Source organism: Ptiloglossa arizonensis, chromosome 7 (assembly GCF_051014685.1).
Source record: "Ptiloglossa arizonensis isolate GNS036 chromosome 7, iyPtiAriz1_principal, whole genome shotgun sequence".
NCBI classification, from domain to species: Eukaryota; Metazoa; Arthropoda; class Insecta; order Hymenoptera; family Colletidae; genus Ptiloglossa; species Ptiloglossa arizonensis.
Genome location: NC_135054.1, coordinates 8,695,529 through 8,715,231, shown reverse-complemented (window position 1 = coordinate 8,715,231; position 19,703 = coordinate 8,695,529). Strand labels below are relative to the sequence as shown.

At 31.2% G+C, this 19,703-nt stretch overlaps 5 protein-coding genes across 60 annotated transcripts in view; 2 read left to right on the top strand and 3 right to left on the bottom strand.

Annotated features, from left to right (window-relative positions):
* Slo (calcium-activated potassium channel slo) overlaps nucleotides 1–1,306 on the bottom strand; it is a 149,382-nt gene extending 148,076 nt beyond the window's left edge. For 24 of the 50 annotated variants that reach the window (XM_076315903.1, XM_076315906.1, XM_076315922.1 and 21 more), the window contains exon 1: nucleotides 763–1,304. In XM_076315903.1, coding sequence (XP_076172018.1) covers nucleotides 763–1,065 — 303 coding nt within the window. In that variant the 5' untranslated portion in view covers nucleotides 1,066–1,304. Of the gene's footprint in view, nucleotides 1–762 lie in introns of all 50 variants that reach the window. The other 26 variants (XM_076315901.1, XM_076315913.1, XM_076315951.1 and 23 more) reach the window with 2 other exon arrangements.
* A 2,644-nt stretch (nucleotides 1,307–3,950) lies between these two features.
* On the top strand, nucleotides 3,951–9,632 carry Ash2 (set1/Ash2 histone methyltransferase complex subunit ASH2). Of its 2 annotated transcripts, XM_076315864.1 has the most exons (12): nucleotides 3,951–4,339; nucleotides 4,535–4,687; nucleotides 4,765–4,943; nucleotides 5,043–5,215; nucleotides 5,682–5,856; nucleotides 7,123–7,331; nucleotides 7,434–7,611; nucleotides 7,724–7,868; nucleotides 7,952–8,087; nucleotides 8,162–8,413; nucleotides 8,504–8,615; nucleotides 8,778–9,631. In XM_076315864.1, the coding sequence occupies exons 1-11, from the start codon at nucleotides 4,317–4,319 to the stop codon at nucleotides 8,606–8,608; spliced, it is 1,728 nt and encodes a 575-aa protein (XP_076171979.1). In that variant the 5' UTR covers nucleotides 3,951–4,316; the 3' UTR covers nucleotides 8,609–8,615; nucleotides 8,778–9,631. The 2 variants fall into 2 exon arrangements, with proteins under 2 accessions (XP_076171979.1, XP_076171978.1); XM_076315863.1 differs by having other exon boundaries at nucleotides 8,504–9,632.
* LOC143148985 (DNA-binding transcriptional regulator BolA) lies at nucleotides 6,519–10,672 on the bottom strand. 3 transcript variants are annotated; one of them, XR_012992656.1, is made up of 5 exons: nucleotides 10,425–10,672; nucleotides 9,560–9,804; nucleotides 8,957–9,025; nucleotides 7,240–8,866; nucleotides 6,519–6,877 (listed from the first exon to the last, which is right to left on the bottom strand). XR_012992656.1 is itself a non-coding variant. In XM_076315869.1 (4 exons), the coding sequence occupies exons 1-4, from the start codon at nucleotides 10,310–10,312 to the stop codon at nucleotides 8,789–8,791; spliced, it is 423 nt and encodes a 140-aa protein (XP_076171984.1). In that variant the 5' UTR covers nucleotides 10,313–10,418; the 3' UTR covers nucleotides 7,097–8,788. The 3 variants fall into 3 exon arrangements, 1 of the variants encoding a protein (XP_076171984.1); XR_012992655.1 differs by lacking the exon at nucleotides 10,425–10,672 and adding an exon at nucleotides 10,282–10,418 and having other exon boundaries at nucleotides 6,524–6,877; XM_076315869.1 differs by lacking the exons at nucleotides 6,519–6,877; nucleotides 10,425–10,672 and adding an exon at nucleotides 10,282–10,418 and having other exon boundaries at nucleotides 7,097–8,866.
* Nucleotides 10,472–17,125, top strand: Dor (vacuolar protein sorting-associated protein 18 dor). Of its 2 annotated transcripts, none has more exons than XM_076315861.1 (19): nucleotides 10,472–10,620; nucleotides 10,989–11,100; nucleotides 11,417–11,600; nucleotides 11,668–11,825; nucleotides 11,943–12,119; nucleotides 12,464–12,653; nucleotides 12,728–12,849; nucleotides 12,927–13,133; nucleotides 13,220–13,336; nucleotides 13,405–13,517; nucleotides 13,585–13,696; nucleotides 13,767–13,949; nucleotides 14,027–14,344; nucleotides 14,411–14,546; nucleotides 14,626–14,847; nucleotides 14,915–15,066; nucleotides 15,155–15,252; nucleotides 15,313–15,621; nucleotides 16,777–17,125. In XM_076315861.1, the coding sequence occupies exons 2-19, from the start codon at nucleotides 11,020–11,022 to the stop codon at nucleotides 16,838–16,840; spliced, it is 2,943 nt and encodes a 980-aa protein (XP_076171976.1). In that variant the 5' UTR covers nucleotides 10,472–10,620; nucleotides 10,989–11,019; the 3' UTR covers nucleotides 16,841–17,125. The 2 variants fall into 2 exon arrangements, with proteins under 2 accessions (XP_076171976.1, XP_076171977.1); XM_076315862.1 differs by having other exon boundaries at nucleotides 10,485–10,910.
* LOC143148984 (putative 3-methyladenine DNA glycosylase) lies at nucleotides 16,791–19,305 on the bottom strand. 3 transcript variants are annotated; one of them, XM_076315866.1, is made up of 5 exons: nucleotides 19,076–19,305; nucleotides 18,682–18,874; nucleotides 18,402–18,611; nucleotides 18,112–18,321; nucleotides 16,791–17,538 (listed from the first exon to the last, which is right to left on the bottom strand). In XM_076315866.1, the coding sequence occupies exons 1-5, from the start codon at nucleotides 19,154–19,156 to the stop codon at nucleotides 17,147–17,149; spliced, it is 1,086 nt and encodes a 361-aa protein (XP_076171981.1). In that variant the 5' UTR covers nucleotides 19,157–19,305; the 3' UTR covers nucleotides 16,791–17,146. The 3 variants fall into 3 exon arrangements, with proteins under 3 accessions (XP_076171981.1, XP_076171982.1, XP_076171980.1); XM_076315867.1 differs by having other exon boundaries at nucleotides 17,416–17,545; XM_076315865.1 differs by having other exon boundaries at nucleotides 17,447–17,996.
* Between the last annotated feature and the right edge of the window lie 398 nt (nucleotides 19,306–19,703).

The following is a 19,703-nucleotide window of genomic DNA, read 5'->3' as shown; positions in this document are numbered from 1 at the left end:
AACTAGAGTTTTTGAAAGTTTCATCGAGAATTTTGCCTTTTCGTCCGCAACAACCATTAAATCGATTGTTCGATAAGTTTTGTCGTTCGATAAAACTTATTGAACACTACTATTCAACCTAGTACTGTTCAATAAGTAATAATAATTAGGTTGTTCGATACGCTTTTTCGTTCGATAAAACTTATTGAACACTACTGTTCAACGTAGTACTGTTCAATAAGTAATAATAACTAGACTGTTCGATAAGTTTCGTCCGATAAAACTTATTGAACACTACTATTCAACGTAGTACTGTTCAATAAGTAATAATAACTAGACTATTCGGAAAGTCATTTCGTTTTTTTTTAGGTGAAAACGAAACACGATTTTTTTAGCGTGTACAAACATTTGATTAAATTATACATTCTCCATTTTGGAAAACTAAATGACTTTCCGAAGAACTCAATAACTAGGTTGTTCGATAAGTTTCGTCGTTCGATGAAACTTACTCGACACTACTGTTCAACGTGGTACTGTTCGATAAGTAATATCGAACGACGAAACTTATCGATGAACCTATCGCAACGTAAAAGTAGCTTCGATGATCGACGATTAGAGAAAAGCACCGGTTTGAGAACCGTTGCTCCGTACGAAGCAACGTTGATCGACGATCGAGCCGCGTGGCCCGATCGAGCAGCGATATATACGCGGTTTCGAGTGGAAAGACGTCTCGAAATAATAAACAAATGGAAAAAGGAAACGTAATGGAAACGTGAAACTCACCAAGATACGTCCAGTGGTGGTTTGTCCGGAAATTAGTTCACCGGCCCAGTCCTTGGCTTCGGTCATAAAAGTCCCCTCGAACTCTTTGCCCTGGCGGCTCGTCTTCTGCTCTTTCTGCTTCGGGTCATTTGGAGCGAACTCGGGTTCCTTGCGACAGCAGAGGAAAGCGAACGCACGCCAGAGGAGCACGATCAGCAGCCCGGCGAGGAAGGTGAAGATGCTCGACAGCAGGAAGCACCACCATTTCCGCTCCTTTAGGCAGTCGTCTACCGGGGGCTGCTCGGTCGTCTCTTCGGTCGTCATCACGGCGGATCTCTGCTGCCCCCGGGTCACACATTCACCGGCGGCTATCAAAAACGGTGGCCAGCGGGGCACACTTTATGCGCTTCATAATTTCGTGCTGCCACGGGGCGCACGACGCGCTGCAACTCCGCAAGCCTCGTAAGGCTCGTTGCAGCTACCGACCACGAGCTTTCTTCGCGGTATGCGCGCACTAACCACCGGCCGATCTCACCACCACCACCCCCCCTTTCTCCACCGTTTCCTCCGCGTCACCGTCCTCGTACGCACTCACTGATCACCACCCTCGCCCCCCCCCTCTATCTCTCTCTACTCGAATTCTCTCTACAGCGGTGTCACTGCTTCTTCTCTCGAAACACCTTTGTCGTCCCCCTCACCCACCCGGCCGCCGTTCAATCCCTATCGTTCCACTTTTTCCACGGTTGACTCTTTTTCCGTTTCCCTTTTCCTTTTCTTCTTCTCTCGCTTTCGCACGCTCGATCACTCGATCTCGTTCTTTCTCTTTCGCGCCTCCTTCCTCTCTCTCCTTCGTTTGAACGTTGTCCTTGGCTCACCAATTCCCGCGGGATCGCTCGAACGCCGACCGATCGCGTTTGGTCTCCGTGCAACGAAGTTCACCGATTTCCCTCGTTTCTCGCGCCACTGTCCTCGTATTCACAACGATCCTGATCTCTGTTCGTCGATCGGCTGGCACAGCTCGCACGGCGCCGCGCTCGAATATTCACCGGGCATACTTCGATTCTCCGACACGTTCGGTTCTTATTTTTCGTCCATTTTTTGTTGCTTCTTTGGTTCTTGTTCTCTTTGTTTATCGAGAAACGTAGAACGGTATTCCGCGGAGTCCTCTCACAGGGTCCCAGTCACAGAGGGTGTCGGTGGCTAAGGGATCACCACGGGTCGGTGTCGTCACACTCTGCGGCAGCTTGTGCCGCCGCCGCCGCTAATGCTGCAGGTAGTTCCAATCTCGAAAGAAGGAAATAGAAAACAACAAGAAAACAACCCACCGACGCCACTACAGCATATATGTACATACGCGTGCGTCCACGTATGTACACATACATGCATGCATATATACGTGGTTACATACATCCGTACATACATTCATACATATTCACATAGATCCTCTGTGCGTACACACACACACGCGCGCACGCACACGCACACATATACGCGCGCGCGCGCGCGTACATACATATATATATGTATAAATATATATATATATATAAATATATGTATATGTTATATATTATATATATTATATATATTATATATATAAATAAATAAATAAATACACATACACGCGCGCGCACCACACGCTCACGCACACACACACGCTATGTCACATTATATGTATATATTTATGTATATATACTTGTATTTACGTGTGTATATTGTATTAAACGCGAATCATGGACCGTACGCGACGAAACGCGCTTTCGATCACGACAACACGGAGAACTTTGCTCTATCTATACGCGTGTCCCGCTTTCTTAACCTACTCGACTGTACCACCGACGACGGCGACGACGACAACGGCGATGAGGACGACCGAGTGTCCGGACGACCATACCACTGCTCCGCAGCAATCAATACGCAACAATGGACCGGGACCAATAAGCTCAGAGCTTTCCCTGACGTAGACGCACGCTCTCTTGCTACGGTCTATCTCCCACCACTTCCGGCGACTTGTGACAAAGCTTGCCGCCAGAGACCGCCACGTCGGACGTGGTTACGCCAAAGCACATCTAACCCCTGTTGCTGCATCTCCGAGCTCGACAACTGACCGAGACTACTACAAATGGCCGTGCATAAATCTCATTGTACCACTGAGTGGTATTCTCTCCCTTACTTTTATTGCATCGTGCGCGTTCCGGGTTTGAATTATTAAAATGCTCGCTACAACAGGGACTATTCTCAGCGCGTTAAATTTTCCGTTTTACGAGTTTATCGGCCAACTTTCTTGGTCACTGTTCCGATAAATATGACAGAACAACGGACAACGGCAAACTTACACCAAATTCCGATTCACTGACAATGACTTATGTGTTATAGAACTCCATTGAAATGTCGAAACAGGGATGTATATATGTTTATTTAAGGATTACGGTCTTGATCGATATTAAACGCGACGATGTCAATTTCTTTTCTCACGATCTTCTACTGTACAATTTTCTAAAAATTATTTTCGACACACTCGAGTTGCACACGCACTCGAAGAATAAAATTTCTATTTCCTTCGGACCTTGTTCTCTTATAAATTTATACCTTTTCTTAACATTTTTATTTTTGACAAAAGTGTACATTTTATCTGTATTTGTTTAATTATTTTAATAGGTTTTCATCCGCTACAGGTTACTTTCGCTATATTTACTTATCATACGCTATGTGCATATAAATTTAATCTTCAATATTTAGTACACTTGCTATGCATAAATGTCAAAAATAGTCGTAAATAAAAGAAGAGCACTGGAATTCATTATTCTTACATATATTAAAAGCAAAGAGTTAAGTTTAATTTCAATGATTTCTAAAAGAAATTGTACCAACTTACAACAATTCGTGTAAAATCATGAAATATGCTCTTTATACTTTTATAGATAAATAAAACTTATTTATTTGCATAAAAGACGTTGCAGTGCCTGTCCCGTTAGATCCTGTAATCATTTCTAGTAACATATGACATAGAATATTATTCCGTACTTTGAAACAAGCTCTCGTGTAATTTAACTAATATTTTTCTGTTTATCGACAATTCAATTTTCTAAATGTTATTACTATAAAAGTATAATAAAATGTAATATAACGAATTTAAAGTAACATTTAAAGCAGATGTAATAATTACATTTTACTTTTATTACTTAATTGAATACGAACAAATTATCCTGTAGAAGTTTTCAAATTTTACCACTTTACTATCATCAGAATTGACAACACATTATAATTAGTGTTGTTATTGTGTTCAGCTTTAACTACGTGCGAATAATTAACCTATCTTTTATATGTCCGACTGTAAGTTACCTTATCTCTTTATTTCTAAATGAATAGTAGCGTACAAGTGATACAGGGTGATGAATCGAGTTTTAAATATTAATTTATATTGTCAATTGGGTAATGTATGTACAATTGTATACATACATGAGTACATACGCTTGATATGTATATTATTGTGCAACGATAAACACAAAATCTAAGGCAAGCCAGAAATAAGACAGAAAGCGACAATTTGAAAACAATACAAACTTCTTGAATTAGACATGTCGGAAGAAAAGTTCGAAAGGTATTTCCACTTTCTATGTATATGTATTTATATATTTGTATAATGTATAAACAATTCCACTAACGACAAAAAATCTTTTATACATTTAACGATTGAATGTTTCTTGATCGAGTGACATGTGTAACACTTTTAAGGTTATGTATTATTATTTTGTCTTATAAACTGTACAATTATATGATAATATATTTTTTATAGTCCAATCGATAAGGTAGATGAAGCACAAACTGAACCAATCGAAGATAAGATAAAAATAAAACCTGATGATAAAAGTAAACAGAAACATAAGCCGGAAGAAATTACTGAGAAACCTAATGGTCGAACCAACAATGAAACTGGAAACTGTTACTGGTAATTTACATAGATTTGAGGAAATAATACAGAAAAGTATATGATAGACTGCTACACACTTTTACTATTCTTTTTAGTGGAAAGGAAAGAAATCTAAATATTGTAGAATTATTATGTGCTAGCTGTTTGAGATGGTTTCATGAATCTTGTATTGGATATCAATTGGGTAAATTAGTACCCTTTATGATGAACTATATATTTATGTGCAAAAATTGTTCTCCCACGGGTTTAGAAAGTTTTAAAAAAAATCAAGCACGTAAGAATATATTTTATTAACGGTCCAGTTGTTATTACTTATTTCATTAACTTGTCTACATCTTTGCTGATTACACATTATAAAACTTTGATATTTTAGCATTTCCACAAATGTGTGTCACAGCAATAGCAAATCTGTTGCAAATATCTCAGAAAGAAAATGAACAAAGAACACTTTTTCATAAGGACAAAGACATTATTCCTTTTATTGAGTGTCATTGGGATAGTATGACTACAATGCCACGCAGAGTCACTCAATCTTGGCATGCCACTGTAAGTAACATTTTTACTATTACTAATGTCCATTGATTATATGCAATGATAAAAATGTAAAAAGTATCGATTTTACCTAGTTTACTCATAAGTAATGCATGTTTTATATAAACTTATACTAAATTTGTTACATAATAAGTTTTAATTTGTATACTTTTAATTTTTATAATTAAATATAAATAATAATTACAGTAGTTTATAACAATACCTTAAATAGAATAAAAAACTATTTTATCAATATACATTCAGTTCAAGTTACTGTATTTATAAATAATTATATATTTGAATATAAAAAAAAAACTACGAATATTTCACTGTGAAAAAATAATTTACTTATATAGTATACATGTAACACAGTATATTAAGTTAATTTTAATATTTATTAACAAATGATATTTATATATATTTCTTGCTCTAGAATCGTTAAAAAATTATTTTAAAAGTGGTAAAACGTGTTTTACTGCAGATACATAGAGCACTATTAAAAGATGTTGGAACATTATTTACTATTGAAGAAAGTGGTCCGGATGGTCAATTGTTTGGACTTGTATGTTCTGATCTTCTAATGATTAAACCAAATTATGAAGCCATGATTAAGGGTGGACATTTAAAAGTAACCGAAATGGGTGTTCAGCATGTTGGTAAGTGTATGTGAAAATTAGTTGTATTCTAATCTCGTTATAGAGTAATGTAAAATGTTTTTAAAAATTATATATTAGTTTTAAAACATAGCAATAGTTAAAAATAATTTATTTTAATATTATTACTTTTGCTGTTATTTTAAATATTTATAGAAATACTTATTTTACATATATTTAACAAAGACCATATTTGAGCTTAACAAAACTCTTATAATTTTTAAATTAAAAAATAAATTATATTTTATTTCTAATGAAATAGTTTTATACAATCCTTTATTTTTGAGAAAATTGATTTTGTGAGTTTATGGTATATGCATGCATTGAACTATGTCTTCAATAATGCACTTTTATAAATGATTATTTCTACTTATAGTTATGTTTAAAAATATTAACAGTAGCACACTTTGTTTCCTATTAGTTACTATCTTAATCGATTTTTAATTTCTAGTAGATTGTTACAATGGTATAATCCCATTACATTTTAAATAAATAATGTACACAAAAGTATATGTAGAAGGTACTAAACAACTTTTGTAATTTATAGAATAAAATGATAAAATTGTTGAAGAATTAAAAATCGAAATAATATTAAATTCATGACTTATAAATTCATTCAGGACCTTTTTTCAGATAATAATTACAAAGTAATATTTGTAGCAATTCATGTAAATTATTAAATCTCAAATAAATTAATAAACTGTTGTGTTATTTACAACTGTGTCATCCTTGATTTTTAAAACCATAAACAAAAATAAGTTATAGATAAATATAATTGTCAAGATTTTACAATCATGATTTTTGAGTTAAAAAAACCCAAATGAATAGATGTTGTTCTGTCTTTGAGACATTTTTTTAGAATCATTTTCTTTTCAGATGTACCATGAATTATATCCCATCTTGTATGTATCTGCTTTTATCATTAGATTCTCAGTTCCTTTACTTTTATTTTAGTTAGTTCTTATCTTATCCAGAAATTAATCAGTGCCATGATATCATACATCATTCTGCTTAATCATAATGCCTATAACACAAATAAGTTCTACTTTTTTAAAAATTCTTTAGTGAGATCTAACATCAATACACAGTATAAAATACCTATTCTAAGTAATTATTAGTAATTATTAGTATAGTATGCAAATAACTTTATAATTCAAATTGGATATAAATTAATTTTATTATGTTCTTGTGTTAAGGCATACTTTCAACAATAACATATTAAAATTAATTACGTGAGTATCTTAATAAGTGCTATTATGGAAAATTTAGTGCCACTTAGTGGAGGACTTCGTGGTCGCAATGCAAAACGCAAGTTCCCTGGAGAAGGAGCAGGTACAGGACCTGGCAAAAAAGGGAGAGGTTCGGATATGACAGCTCCTAAATTACCTGCTCATGGATATCCTCTTGAACATCCTTTTAATAAAGACGGCTACAGATATATTCTTGCCGAACCTGATCCTCATGCACCATTTAGACAGGTATGATATTACAGTAATTTTTTTTATTGAAACCTGTAAGATCCTAGATCTTGTAACATTGCATAAATATGTTGCATTATTAGAGTACATATTATTTTATAGGAATTTGACGAAAGTAGTGATTGGGCAGGGAAACCTATTCCTGGGTGGCTCTACAGAGGCTTGAGTCCAAGTACAGTTTTACTTGCATTACATGATCGAGCTCCACAGCTTAGAGTCTCTGAAGACAGGCTGGCAGTTACTGGCGAAAAAGGCTATTGTATGGTTAGGGCCACACATAGTATGTCAGAAATACGATTTTTTATTATTATTTCAATAAACATAAATCAAATTGTAACGAATTTTTACGTTTTATATACTATATATTGTACAGGTGATGTGAACATTTTTAGATGTAAGTAGGGGAACATGGTACTGGGAAGCAACTATTGAAGAAATGCCAGAAGGTTCAGCCACTAGACTAGGATGGGGTCAAGAATATGCTAATTTACAGGCTCCACTTGGTTATGATAAATTTGGATATTCTTGGAGATCTAGGTACAACTAAACACATTAATAGGAATTTAAGTATAGGAAAATGTTCGTGTAAAAAAATATTGCTTCATACATTTTATTAATAGGAAAGGTACACGGTTTCATGAAAGTAGAGGTAAACATTACAATAACAGTTATGGAGAAGGCGATACCTTAGGATTCCTAATAACTTTACCTGATACACATGATGCTTCACACTTACCAAACACATATAAAGATCGAGTAAGTAAAAAATATACATATGTTTAGTGCATTTTCATATGTTACTTATGAACTATCAAATATTTACAAATTAGCCTTTAGTAAAGTTTAAAAGTCATCTTTACTATGAAGAAAAGGATCAAGTACCTGAAGCACTTAAGGCTCTAAAACCTCTGGATGGCAGTAAAATTACCTTTTATAAAAATGGTGTAAATCAAGGTGAAGCATTTATAGATATCAACAAAGGAGCTTATTATCCTACAATATCTGTTCATAAAAGTGCTACAGTTTCCGTAAACTTTGGACCAAATTTTAAATGTCCTCCTACTGATATACCTTTTAGAGGGGTATGTAAAATAATAGATAAAATGAAAAATTAAAAAGTGTACAAATTTTAAAAGTACAACAATTTTTTATAAATCATATATACTTTGCAGATGCACGATAGAGCAGAAGAAGCAATTGCAGAACAATCTATGGCTGATATACTTTATTTCACTGAAAATGAGGGAAAATTAAGACTGGATACTTTTGCTTTATGACATTAATGTACTTTTTTATTTCTTCTCTTATTCTTAATTCGATTTTAATTAAATATTTTTTATAATACACATTAATTTGAATTTATGAATTCACAATTAAAGAATATATTTGATATGGAGTGCTACACATGATTTGAGCACGAGTATAATATAATTATTTCATTACTAGAGTTTAAGCAATCATCTTCCAAAACCACCCTTGCAAGCTGGACTTGGAGTTATTTTATTATTGTCTTCCCATTGATCAGTTGTTTTTGCCTTTGGAAAGAAACGGTAAAACAAATTTATATTCAGATTATATTATGTTATGATCTGGGCTCTATTTGAAAGTGTTTGTCTGACACTTACTACTATTGATAATGCATGTACTCCATCTTCTAATTCTGCTTGCAATAACTTATTTATTATTTGATGACGCTAAATAAATAAAATTCAATTTTTTACATAAATTTCTAGGTTCATTAGGACAAATATTAATATAAATAGCATTGTCTATTTGAAAAACATTGTATGTGATGGGAGCACCATTAACAGAGGGGAAGCCCAAACAAATACCCTATCTATATTTATTAAGAAGCAAATAAAATTTTTCAAGATAAATTTACATTATCATAAATGGAGAATCAGTCAATATTTTGTGTAATTTTTACTGCCCGTTTCTTTTTGCAAACATTGGAATGGTGCTCATATTCATAAGGAGAACTGCATTCTGAAGAGATTCCATGCTTCAGTAAGTTTTGTGCATGCATGTGTGTGTGTGCGTGTGTGTTGATATAATATAAGACTTAGGGTAAGGGTATTCTTACCCATGCCTATGGATGATTCTGTGACTTAAATAGTGTGATTAGAACTCATTTATGGGAAATAATTAAGAATATAATCTCAAAATTATATAAAATTAATTATTTTGAGTGAATTATACTCTTTTTGAATGAACATTAAGATTCTTACCTTAAGAAGTGGTTTATCTTTAAATACATCGGATACAACAATTACTTTGAAATGTGTTTCAGATCCTTTAGGAACATTATGCATATAAGATTCATTTATTACTTTAATATAAGATGGATTTAAAGAATCTATTAATTTTTTTCTTATTGAAAGTTCTATTGGGTTATTTTCTACAATAGTACTCATATTTTGTAAAGAAATGAAAGTGCTCCTAGAGCTAACATAGGGCAGTTGCATACATATTTCTGTAAAATTAAATACTGTATCACACTCAAATAATACAATGATGCATTCGGATAATAAAAGAAACATTATTTATTAAGACAGTTTTTTCTTTTTCTTATAAAATTATTTGTGCAATTATTTTTGAATTGATTATGTCGACGTAAGATTTATTACGTTGTATTAAAAATTGTTTTTCTAAACTATTTTACTGCATTGAGATTCAAATCTCTCTATGATACTTAGAATATGTGGTTTTATGATAACTTGTGTCAATATTATTGTAATAATACTTATACATTACATATAAATATAATTCAATACAATATTCTTCTTTATATACTAAATTATTTAACAAATAACATAGTAATAGTTGAATTTCGGTTATTAATCGATAAAATAAAACAAACACATAACCTATATTTATGACCTCAATATAACCCATCAGCAAAACAAAATGTGTGTATAATTACAGTAAAACTATACGAACAATCACTCACTTTTTCCTATCAATACTGTTGTTTTATACATTTATCATACACTTTGTACGAAGAAATCGTTTGCAAGATTTTTCAATATATGTAGTTGCAAACGAAAATACTTTGTCTATGATGAAAAAGGACAGTTTTTATATTTTACTCACTATAGTATATACTATTCGTTGAACGTCGCATATACGAACACTCGCCAATTATAATGATTTCAAGATGGCGATTTCTGACGCTTCACACGTTGAAAATTCGAGTAGTGCTTATTGACACATTCGAGATACATACATGTAATGTGTACTAGCACTTCCTATCAATGGACGGGTAACGAAAATGTGACTAACGCAGTAGGTACGTTTACGCTTGACACTTTGCGTTTGACGTATTCCCTTTAAACGATACGAATTGGCTCTAATAAATGTGAACGATTGTATATCAATATAAGAGCGTATTTTGTGTAATTGTGAATTACTAATAATATGTGTTGACTCATGATCCATAATTACATTTATAATATATTGTGCAAAAATTAAGGTTAATCTTTATATATCAAATTTCTTTTTGTGTGTATTTGTAACTTATAAAACTTTAATGTGAAATGATAAAATAAATGGGATTAAAATTATTGTACAGTTTAAAGTGTAAGTATAGGTGCAATGTTATTCGTATTTTGTATTTGACCTGTAAAGTACATAGATTTTATTTATGTTTCATTGTAGAAAAGTGAATAGTTTTAAATAAATCAACAAGATGACAACAATATTTAATCAATATAAGCAACCCTCTCAGCGATCAAAACAACTACAAGCACCACAAATTCATCCTGATATTGTAAGTCTCTTTATATATAATTCAAGTTTCTTTTATCTTTATTTATAATGCAATTAAAGCTATAGTCTCTACAAACTTGATTTTATGCATATTATTTTCTGCTTGATTGTATACGAAAAAGTATATGTATAAACTTTGATCTTTGATTTTAGCTATAATATATTATTTAATTAATTAAGTTCTTCAAATATTTTTAAGACAAAGTTATAAAATATTAATAAAGAAAGTAAAAAGTATTTTGTGTTCTGTGTTATTGTTATCTCATTGCTTTTAAGAGAAAGTGTATTGAAAAATATGTATTTCATTAAATTTTTAGAGTACAGCAGGATTTATCCAAATGAAATTACAAAATGATGGACCGATTTTTATAAAACAGAAAGTTAATTTCCTACCATCTGACAAAATTTTACATCTTGTTGTTAATAATAATATAATTGTTATTGCTATGGCTAATAGTATTCTTCTGCGTATTGATATGAAACATCCAGATACACCAGAAGGTAGAAATTTTAGTGCTTTAATGATATATAAAAGATATGAACTTATGATGTGGGACATTTATTTTAGAGATTGACATATCGAAATATACAGTGAACATGAAAATATCAGGAATGTTTCTTGATCCATTGGGTAATCATTTATTAATAACTTTGGTTTCAAAAAATCAAGATAATTCACCACCTGAGTTATTTTATTTACATAGAAAAACAACAAAATTAAAACAGGTAAATGAAATGAATAAGTAGAACAAACATAATGTTAAATATTATGGAATTAACATTAATTCCATAACTGAACCAGTTTTAAAAGCAGTATACACTCCTCAAGATTTTTTTATTTAGGCAGGTAAATTTAAAGGACATGAAATTACTGCTGTTGGGTGGAACTTTGCAAATACCTCTGAAACTACTACAGGTCCAATTCTCTTAGGAACTTCAAAAGCTCTTATTTTTGAAACAGAAATTGGTTTAAATGGTGATAAAATATTTAATACAAGCTTGGAGCAATATTGGCGTCAGGTATAAATAAAATGTAAAATTAATTTTCAATTATATCATTATTAGTGTACATTATCAGTTCATAATAATAGAGGTACTTCCCTCATATCATTATTCATTATTTCCAAAGCTTCCCAACTACTTACCTCTTTATGATGCTAAAGAGGTAGAAGGATTGGTAAGTTCAACTTTCTGCATATGCAAAACACCTGTAATATTTTTTTGCTTTAAATTTAAATTTTTCATCTTCACAATATTTGCTTATTAACACTATGTTGTTTTCACATCATAAAATCATAATTTACCATAATGTAAAGAATATTCAGTATTATTATATGATCAATTCTATTTATTTTATATTGTAGGTTTTTGATATAGGAGAAAATGCTAAACCACCTATTACTGGATTAGAATTCCACAAAATACCAAATACAGATACATATATAATTATTGTCACTACTCTCATACGCATTTATCAATATATTGGATCAGTACAAAACCTAGAAGAAAAACCCTTATTGCAACAAGTTTTTAATAAGTATTTGAATATGGAAGGTAAATTTTTGACTATATACATTTACATCAATAACTATATCTATAATAATTATTTAAAAGTAACATTTCTCCAGAAAGCTTTACTGATGTAATAAGTTCCTTGCCTTATTCTAAAATGCAATTTTATTATCCTGCACTTGGTGCATTTCCAAAGACATTTGGTTGGTTAACTGAAGCTGGTATAATATATGGTCAGGTAAAAGTTATTAAAATTTTTTGTTTGTAAGAATGTGGTATAAAAATTCAATTTTAAAGCAATCTCATTTTGCCTAGGTTGATCCAAATATACATGCAAAAAGTATATTAATAAATCGAAAAATGTTAGGATCTTCTGAAACAAGTGTCATAGATAATGTCTCAACAGCTCATCCACTGTCTTTTGTTTTAACAGAATTTCATGTATTGTTACTTTATACAAATCATGTAAAAGGCGTATCTCTTTTAAATCAAGAATTGATATTTGAGGACATCTATAATGATGTATGTATAATGGATAAAAAATATGATAATATGTATGTATAGTTTAAATCTAAATTATATAATTCAAACAATTTTAATTTTCACAGTCTGTTGGAAATTTACTTAATATTACTAAAGATCATGTAACTCGTTCAGTATGGGCTTATAGTGATTGGGCAGTATTTAAATATAAAATTAATAAAGAGGATAGAAATGTTTGGCAGGTAAATCAATGCATATAGTGAAATGTTTTTTATTTATATTACTATTTATGTGTGTTATTCTTATACAGGTTTATGTTGATAAAGGTGAATTTGAGCTTGCTAAAGAATATTGTTCAGATAATCCAGCACATATAGATCAAGTACTTGTAAAACAAGCAGAAATGTTTTTTAAAAATAAAGAGTATGTTGAATTTTAGATACTAATTTTATGACATAGTTCATAAATTTATTGAAATATTGTTTTACAGATATGAGAAAAGTGCTCTCACTTATGCAGACACTCATTCATCATTTGAAGAAATTTCTATAAAATTTCTTGAAGAAGGGCAAATAGAGGCTTTAAAAACATTTCTTAAAAAGGTGCTGGATTTCTTTATTCAAAATTGTTTGAAGTTTAAACATTTAAAGTAACACAACTTTTTATGTATAGAAACTTGAAGGATTAAAAGCAAGAGATAAAACACAAATAACTATGATTGTTGTATGGGTAATTGAATTATTTATGAATCAAATGGGTGTATTACGGAGTAATAATACATCATATTTACATGATCCACAATACTCAGAACTACAGAAACAATTTGATGGGTTTCTTGCAATACCAAAAGTTGAGGTATTAATTGAAAAATACTACGTTACTTTATAAAATTATAATTTTTTGGAGTATATAAAAAATTATTTTGATTTTAGGAATGTGTAAAAAGAAATCGTAGTACTATATATGATTTAATAGCAAGTCATGGTGATAAAGATAATCTTATACGTTTAACTATAATGCATTGCAATTATGAAAATGTGATACGTCAGCATTTGTATGAAAATAATTACTTAGAAGCCCTTGAAGTTTTGAAAAGTCAAAATAATAAAGATCTCTTTTATCAATTTTCTGGTATTCTATTACAAGAAATACCACGTCCTACAGTGACTGCTTTAATATTACAAGGTCCTTTATTAAAACCATCCAAACTTCTTCCAGCTTTAGTGTCTTGTAACAGTGGTGAACAACATGTAAGATATCTATAATTTACAGTAGTTTATAATTTTTAAAGGATTTATAAGAATTTGGCATTATAGGCAAAACAAATAATCAGATATCTGGAGTTTTGTGTGTATAAACTAAGCTGCCAGGAACAGACAATTCATAATTTCTTATTGTCATTATATGCTCGTTATGCACAAAGTGAAGTAATGCGCTACATTATTTCTCAAGGTAATTTTCTGTGTACATTGTCCGATGTGAAATATTGAAAAAAGATTATATTTTATTAAAGTACTTAATGTCTTTTTAGGACAAGATATAAATATGGTACATTACGATGTGCATTATGCATTACGATTATGTCAAGAAGTTGGTTTAACCAAAGCATGTGTACAATTGTCTGCTTTACTTGGACTCTGGACGACAGCAGTTGATTTAGCTTTGACAAAAAGTGTTGATCTTGCTAAACAAATAGCTGCAATGCCATCTGATAATAATGAAGAATTACGGAAGAAATTATGGTTAAAAATAGGTAATTGATGAAAATGTAAGCATTAATCTTTGATCTTTATCTCAATTTATATTGATTTAAATTTTAGCTGAACATGTGGTTCGAGAGAAAGATGATATACAGCAAGCAATGAAATTTTTACAAGATTGTGATATAGTCAGAATAGAAGACATACTACCATTTTTTTCAGATTTTGTTACGATAGATCACTTTAAAGATGCTATTTGCAATTCATTACAGGTAAAATAATTTTACATGCAACATGTTATTGCCTTATTAGATATATATGCAATTACTATTATAGATATATTTCAATTATAATTGACAGGAATATAACCTACATATTCAAGATCTCAAGGAAGAAATGGAAGAAGCAATAAAAGCAGCTGAACTTATTAGGAATGATATACAGGAGTTTAGAACAAGGTAAATAAAAAAATAATGACAAATTATTTAGTGCCATAATATAACTAAAATTTCTTTCAGGTGTACATTTGTACATGCAAAGGATACATGCAATATTTGTGATGTTCAATTGCTTTTGCGACCATTTTATGTATTTCCATGTGGACATAGATTTCATAGTGATTGTCTTGTAGCTGCATTGACACCTATGTTGTCAATGGATCAAAGGACAAAGCTCGCTGACCTTCAACAACAACTTACTACTCTTTCAAATAAACCAGATATTACATCAGTTGGGTCTACATCTTTATCTAAAAAAGATCAAATCAAAGCTGATATTGATGAATTAGTAGCCTCTGAATGTTTATATTGTGGAGAACTTATGATAGAGTGAGTTATTTTAGAAGTAAACCATATAGATTATTACACATCGATTTTAATTGAACTTTGTAAACAGATAGGAAACCGAAAAATATTTAATCTATATTCGGCTACTCTAATAGTCAACAGGTTACGAAATATTGAGCATTAAAGATCGTTTGGCGTTTGTTTTGTTCATTGGTTAAATAAATATCTATAGCAATGCTATTGTTGTAAGTAAAGCTGTAGTTCATCAGCTTCGGTCGAAGTTTCATAATTGTGAGATCTGGGTTTAGTTCTCATTAAATTTAAGATTAGGGCCATAATTTGATTTAGAGCAATAGTATTGTCATAGATATTTTTTTTCGTAGGGAGAATCTTTTTAAGATTTTTTCGATCATTTCAAGTGAAGTTGAAGAGATGTGAGATTTCCCTGGATGCGGAGCCTATCCACTAAAATTTCTATGGTAATCATCTTTGCATGACCTGAGATGAACACTGAAACCAGATAGCGGAAGATTTCCAGTGCCTCTCCTCGTTTGCCCACGCCTGTGGACGTTGGGCGAAGAGGGAAAGGCGAGACTTTAGCGTAAACGCTCCTCCCGTACCTGTCGCCCTCGTTGCGACGTCCATGAGGCCCAAACTCGCGATTAGGGGAGCGGTCTCTTGTCGCGATCCCCACTTATGCAGTCACACTCCCTTCCTGCGGATTGTCATAGGTACTCGTACAATTAATGAGCAAAACAATTTCTTTTATTGCTCGATGTTTTCTAAAATGTTGAGTATTGTAGTAAATGTCCAAATAGAGTCTATTGTAAGATGGGATAGCAGAGAGAGGGAGATAGGATCGTGTTTCAAGGCAAAAGATAGTTTGCAAGTCGCTATAGAAATAAGATCTTAATAAAAAATAGATATTGTGCGGGAGGCATCGCCAAATCGAAATATTGAAGAGCCGTTGCTACATATATGTTGATTCTGGAATTTTTTAGATTAGAATCGGAATGACAAATTTTTTTGAGAACGAGTCAAATATTTTTCGGTTCTCTACCTACGTACGAAGTTTCATTAAAATCTGTGTATAACACTTTACATGGTCCCTTTGTTGACATAAATTTATACTTTTTATACAAATTAAATAAGTATTCTGATATCTATTACAGTAAAATAATAAAAATAATATTACAGGACTATAGATAAACCATTTATTGAAGAGGAAGATTATGAAAGGGTAATGAAGGAATGGACATAAATTTGTTTGTATAATATTCCAACAAACATTCATTTAAGTTGTATGGTATGCTTATTTGCCAAGATTATTGCTTGTAATAAAGAAAATATGTATTATACCGTTTTAAATATGGAAGCTGTTTATTTTGAATGTATTATAATTTGTAAATGCAAGAATAAAAATCTGAGGAAATTTTGAAACAATACAAAATAGATATTACAATCTTTTATATATGTATAAGTGGCAATATAAACACATGCAATGTATCAAAATGTTAAGAAATATATGATTTTAATAGGTTTTAAATACATTGTATTGATTAATAATTTAATTTAGTTGCAATAACAATTCAGCTTCTTTATTTCGTTTACTCACGGCTTTGTTACCGTGAATATAATACCGTAATGGTTTATTTGACCACTCTGCTCCATAACCGTCTATACCTATTCTAGGACACTTCACAATGTTAATTTTCTCATCTATATTGCTATTTTCAATCCACAAATGTTTCCATGAACACATTGAGTATTTACTATGCTTTTTATGAAGTTGAAAAGATATACATAATTTTGATGGTCCATTGCATAATTCATGTGTTTTTAAATTTGTCAAAGATTTTTTTGGTGCACTTGATATTCTTGTTGAAGTTCGGTGACTGGCCATGCATTCAATACCTTCTATAGGTTCAGCAGCTCTTATCAAAACAGCACATCCCTCACCTAAAATCTTACCAGGAGATTTCTATGTGGAAAAATATAACACATGGAAGATACAAATTGTTAGATATTATAAGCAAATTCTTCAGATTTGATATTTCTCCGAGTAACGCTAGAACTTCCTAACACATAGTATCGCCATACTTTTTGTTCATTATGATCCAAATTATTATTAAGATGTGCTGCTACAATAGTAGTGGATTTTACATAAGGATCATGTGCTATCCATAAATTGTTACAATTGTAAATTTTTTTTCCTTTGAAAATATCTTCATCAATAACAAAAGCTGTACAAATCTTGGATGGACTGTTACAAAGTTCATATCGTTTGATGCGTTGAACATTTTTCAAAATTTTTTTTGTTGTTTGATTTTTTTCCAATTGCATATTTCTTAGTAATTCCATATAATCAAGACCAAGTATCGGTTCCACTGATTTAATTTGTACATATGCTCCTGACTCTAAATATTTGTTACTATATTTCTAGATATGCTTTGTTACAGTTTATTTTAATTATTTAAGATTGTGGGTTTTGTGATTAGATATTTTCTAAAATTCTTATTAATTTACACTCACCTTGACTAGATATATTGAAGCAATGATACATGCCATATGTCATATATACATAGATAGTACCTGGTAGCATATACATTGGTATATTACGAGGAGTTATTTTATTTTGATATGTGTGAGAAGCTTTATCAATTACACCTAAATAACCTTCTGTTTCAACAATTCTACCCTTTAAAATAGTTCCATTTTCAAGGTAACGAACTAATACTTTCCCTAAATAAAAAAACAACTTGTCCATAATGATTTAAATAAATATATTTAGTTAAATAAGAAAAGCTAGTTAACAAAGTTACCTAATAAATTTTGAGCTAATTCTTCACAGGGAGAATTAAAAAATGACAACGGTAGTCGATTAGAACATATCTCTTTTTCCCACGTAGTTAAAGGTGGATCTTCTAGTTGTTTTAATTCTTCTTCCATCATTTTAAGATCTACCACAGCTCTAGGTTTGTTTTTTGCAGGACGTGTATTTGGTTTTAATTCCTCGTTTATTATTTTATGCCCTATACGAGCAAATTATTTAACCCATACGTATCAAATGTATTTGAACATTTTAACATTAAACCGACTTACTGTCCCTTAGACTTTTTAAATTAAGTTTCCTTTTTTCTGTGTTCTCAGAACTCTTAATATCTTTCAAGGGTTGTTCATTCAAAGACTTCGTAGCATCAATAATTTCGGTCTGAGTTTTTAACATTTTTAATGTGTCATTTATCTTTAGGTTTTCTACATTTTTAGCTTTTACCATTACATGATATTCATCATCCTGGTAAAAATATATACACAGTTTATAATTACTTACATGTCATAAATAAAACATATTATTGTTGTTTACTTGAATAAATACTAAGTTGTTGATGTTACAATAATTGTACTACAAATTAAAATACGCAATGGAAAGGAACATAGGTGCATATAGAAATAAAGTAAAGAAAAATTTATATTTTTTACAATGATTTTATCGAACCTTTGATTTTGTTTGTGTTTCATCTTTATCGAGTTCTTCTTTAGCTGAAATTGCCTTCGAAATAGACCGTGTTCTCTTCATTGACCTAACCCACGACACAGGGTGAAACGTCTCAAAATTGTTCAATTTGTTTAAAATAATGTTCCCTACGAAAAACAGTATAAACTGTAATATAGTTAATATTAATGTTAGGTCACGCTACGCGGATCACGATTTAAATGTCAACTACAATGAAGTTCCCCGTGAGATGCGGATAAAAAATCAGTGCTACCACTATACAAAAGTATTTAAGATGATAAGTCCAGATAATTTTTATTCGTGTTTCTCTTATAGTCGCACAATTTAAACGATGCTTCCATTTGAGAAAGATGCACATTTTACAAAATAATGAGACAAATTTCTGATTGTTGCACAAAAATACATCTCAGTCATAACAAACGGGTTAATACATACGGTTTCCCGGTATTCCGTAATTGGCAAGGTTTTTTATACTGAATTTTATGGGCAACATCTACTTGCAATTCAGGATAAATGTGAGTTATAAAAACGATTTAAACTTTACTTCTTCAATTACGTACAGATTATTTTTTGACTCATTATACACGAATGTTACGCCATTAAAGATGCA

What these genes read in the sequence shown, in the direction of transcription:
- LOC143148984 (XM_076315865.1), bottom strand. Translation starts at nt 19,156, where the DNA reads ATGAAGAGAACACGGTCTATTTCGAAGGCAATTTCAGCTAAAGAAGAA. An exon ending in TTTAAAAAGTCTAAGGGACA is followed by an intron (nt 18,612 to 18,681) that starts GTAAGTCGGTTT and finishes TTGCTCGTATAG; the next exon opens with GGCATAAAATAATAAACGAG. An exon ending in CTTCAATATATCTAGTCAAG is followed by an intron (nt 17,997 to 18,111) that starts GTGAGTGTAAAT and finishes ACAAATATTTAG; the next exon opens with AGTCAGGAGCATATGTACAA.
- Dor (XM_076315861.1), top strand. Translation starts at nt 11,020, where the DNA reads ATGACAACAATATTTAATCAATATAAGCAACCCTCTCAGCGATCAAAA. An exon ending in ATGTTTTTTAAAAATAAAGA is followed by an intron (nt 13,518 to 13,584) that starts GTATGTTGAATT and finishes ATTGTTTTACAG; the next exon opens with ATATGAGAAAAGTGCTCTCA. An exon ending in TGTGGAGAACTTATGATAGA is followed by an intron (nt 15,622 to 16,776) that starts GTGAGTTATTTT and finishes ATAATATTACAG; the next exon opens with GACTATAGATAAACCATTTA.
- LOC143148985 (XM_076315869.1), bottom strand. Translation starts at nt 10,312, where the DNA reads ATGTATAAAACAACAGTATTGATAGGAAAAA. An exon ending in AAGATAAACCACTTCTTAAG is followed by an intron (nt 9,026 to 9,559) that starts GTAAGAATCTTA and finishes TTATTTATTTAG; the next exon opens with CGTCATCAAATAATAAATAA. An exon ending in TACATGCATTATCAATAGTA is followed by an intron (nt 8,867 to 8,956) that starts GTAAGTGTCAGA and finishes TTCTTTCCAAAG; the next exon opens with GCAAAAACAACTGATCAATG.
- Ash2 (XM_076315863.1), top strand. Translation starts at nt 4,317, where the DNA reads ATGTCGGAAGAAAAGTTCGAAAG. An exon ending in TCGGAAGAAAAGTTCGAAAG is followed by an intron (nt 4,340 to 4,534) that starts GTATTTCCACTT and finishes TATTTTTTATAG; the next exon opens with TCCAATCGATAAGGTAGATG. An exon ending in AATGGGTGTTCAGCATGTTG is followed by an intron (nt 5,857 to 7,122) that starts GTAAGTGTATGT and finishes TGGAAAATTTAG; the next exon opens with TGCCACTTAGTGGAGGACTT.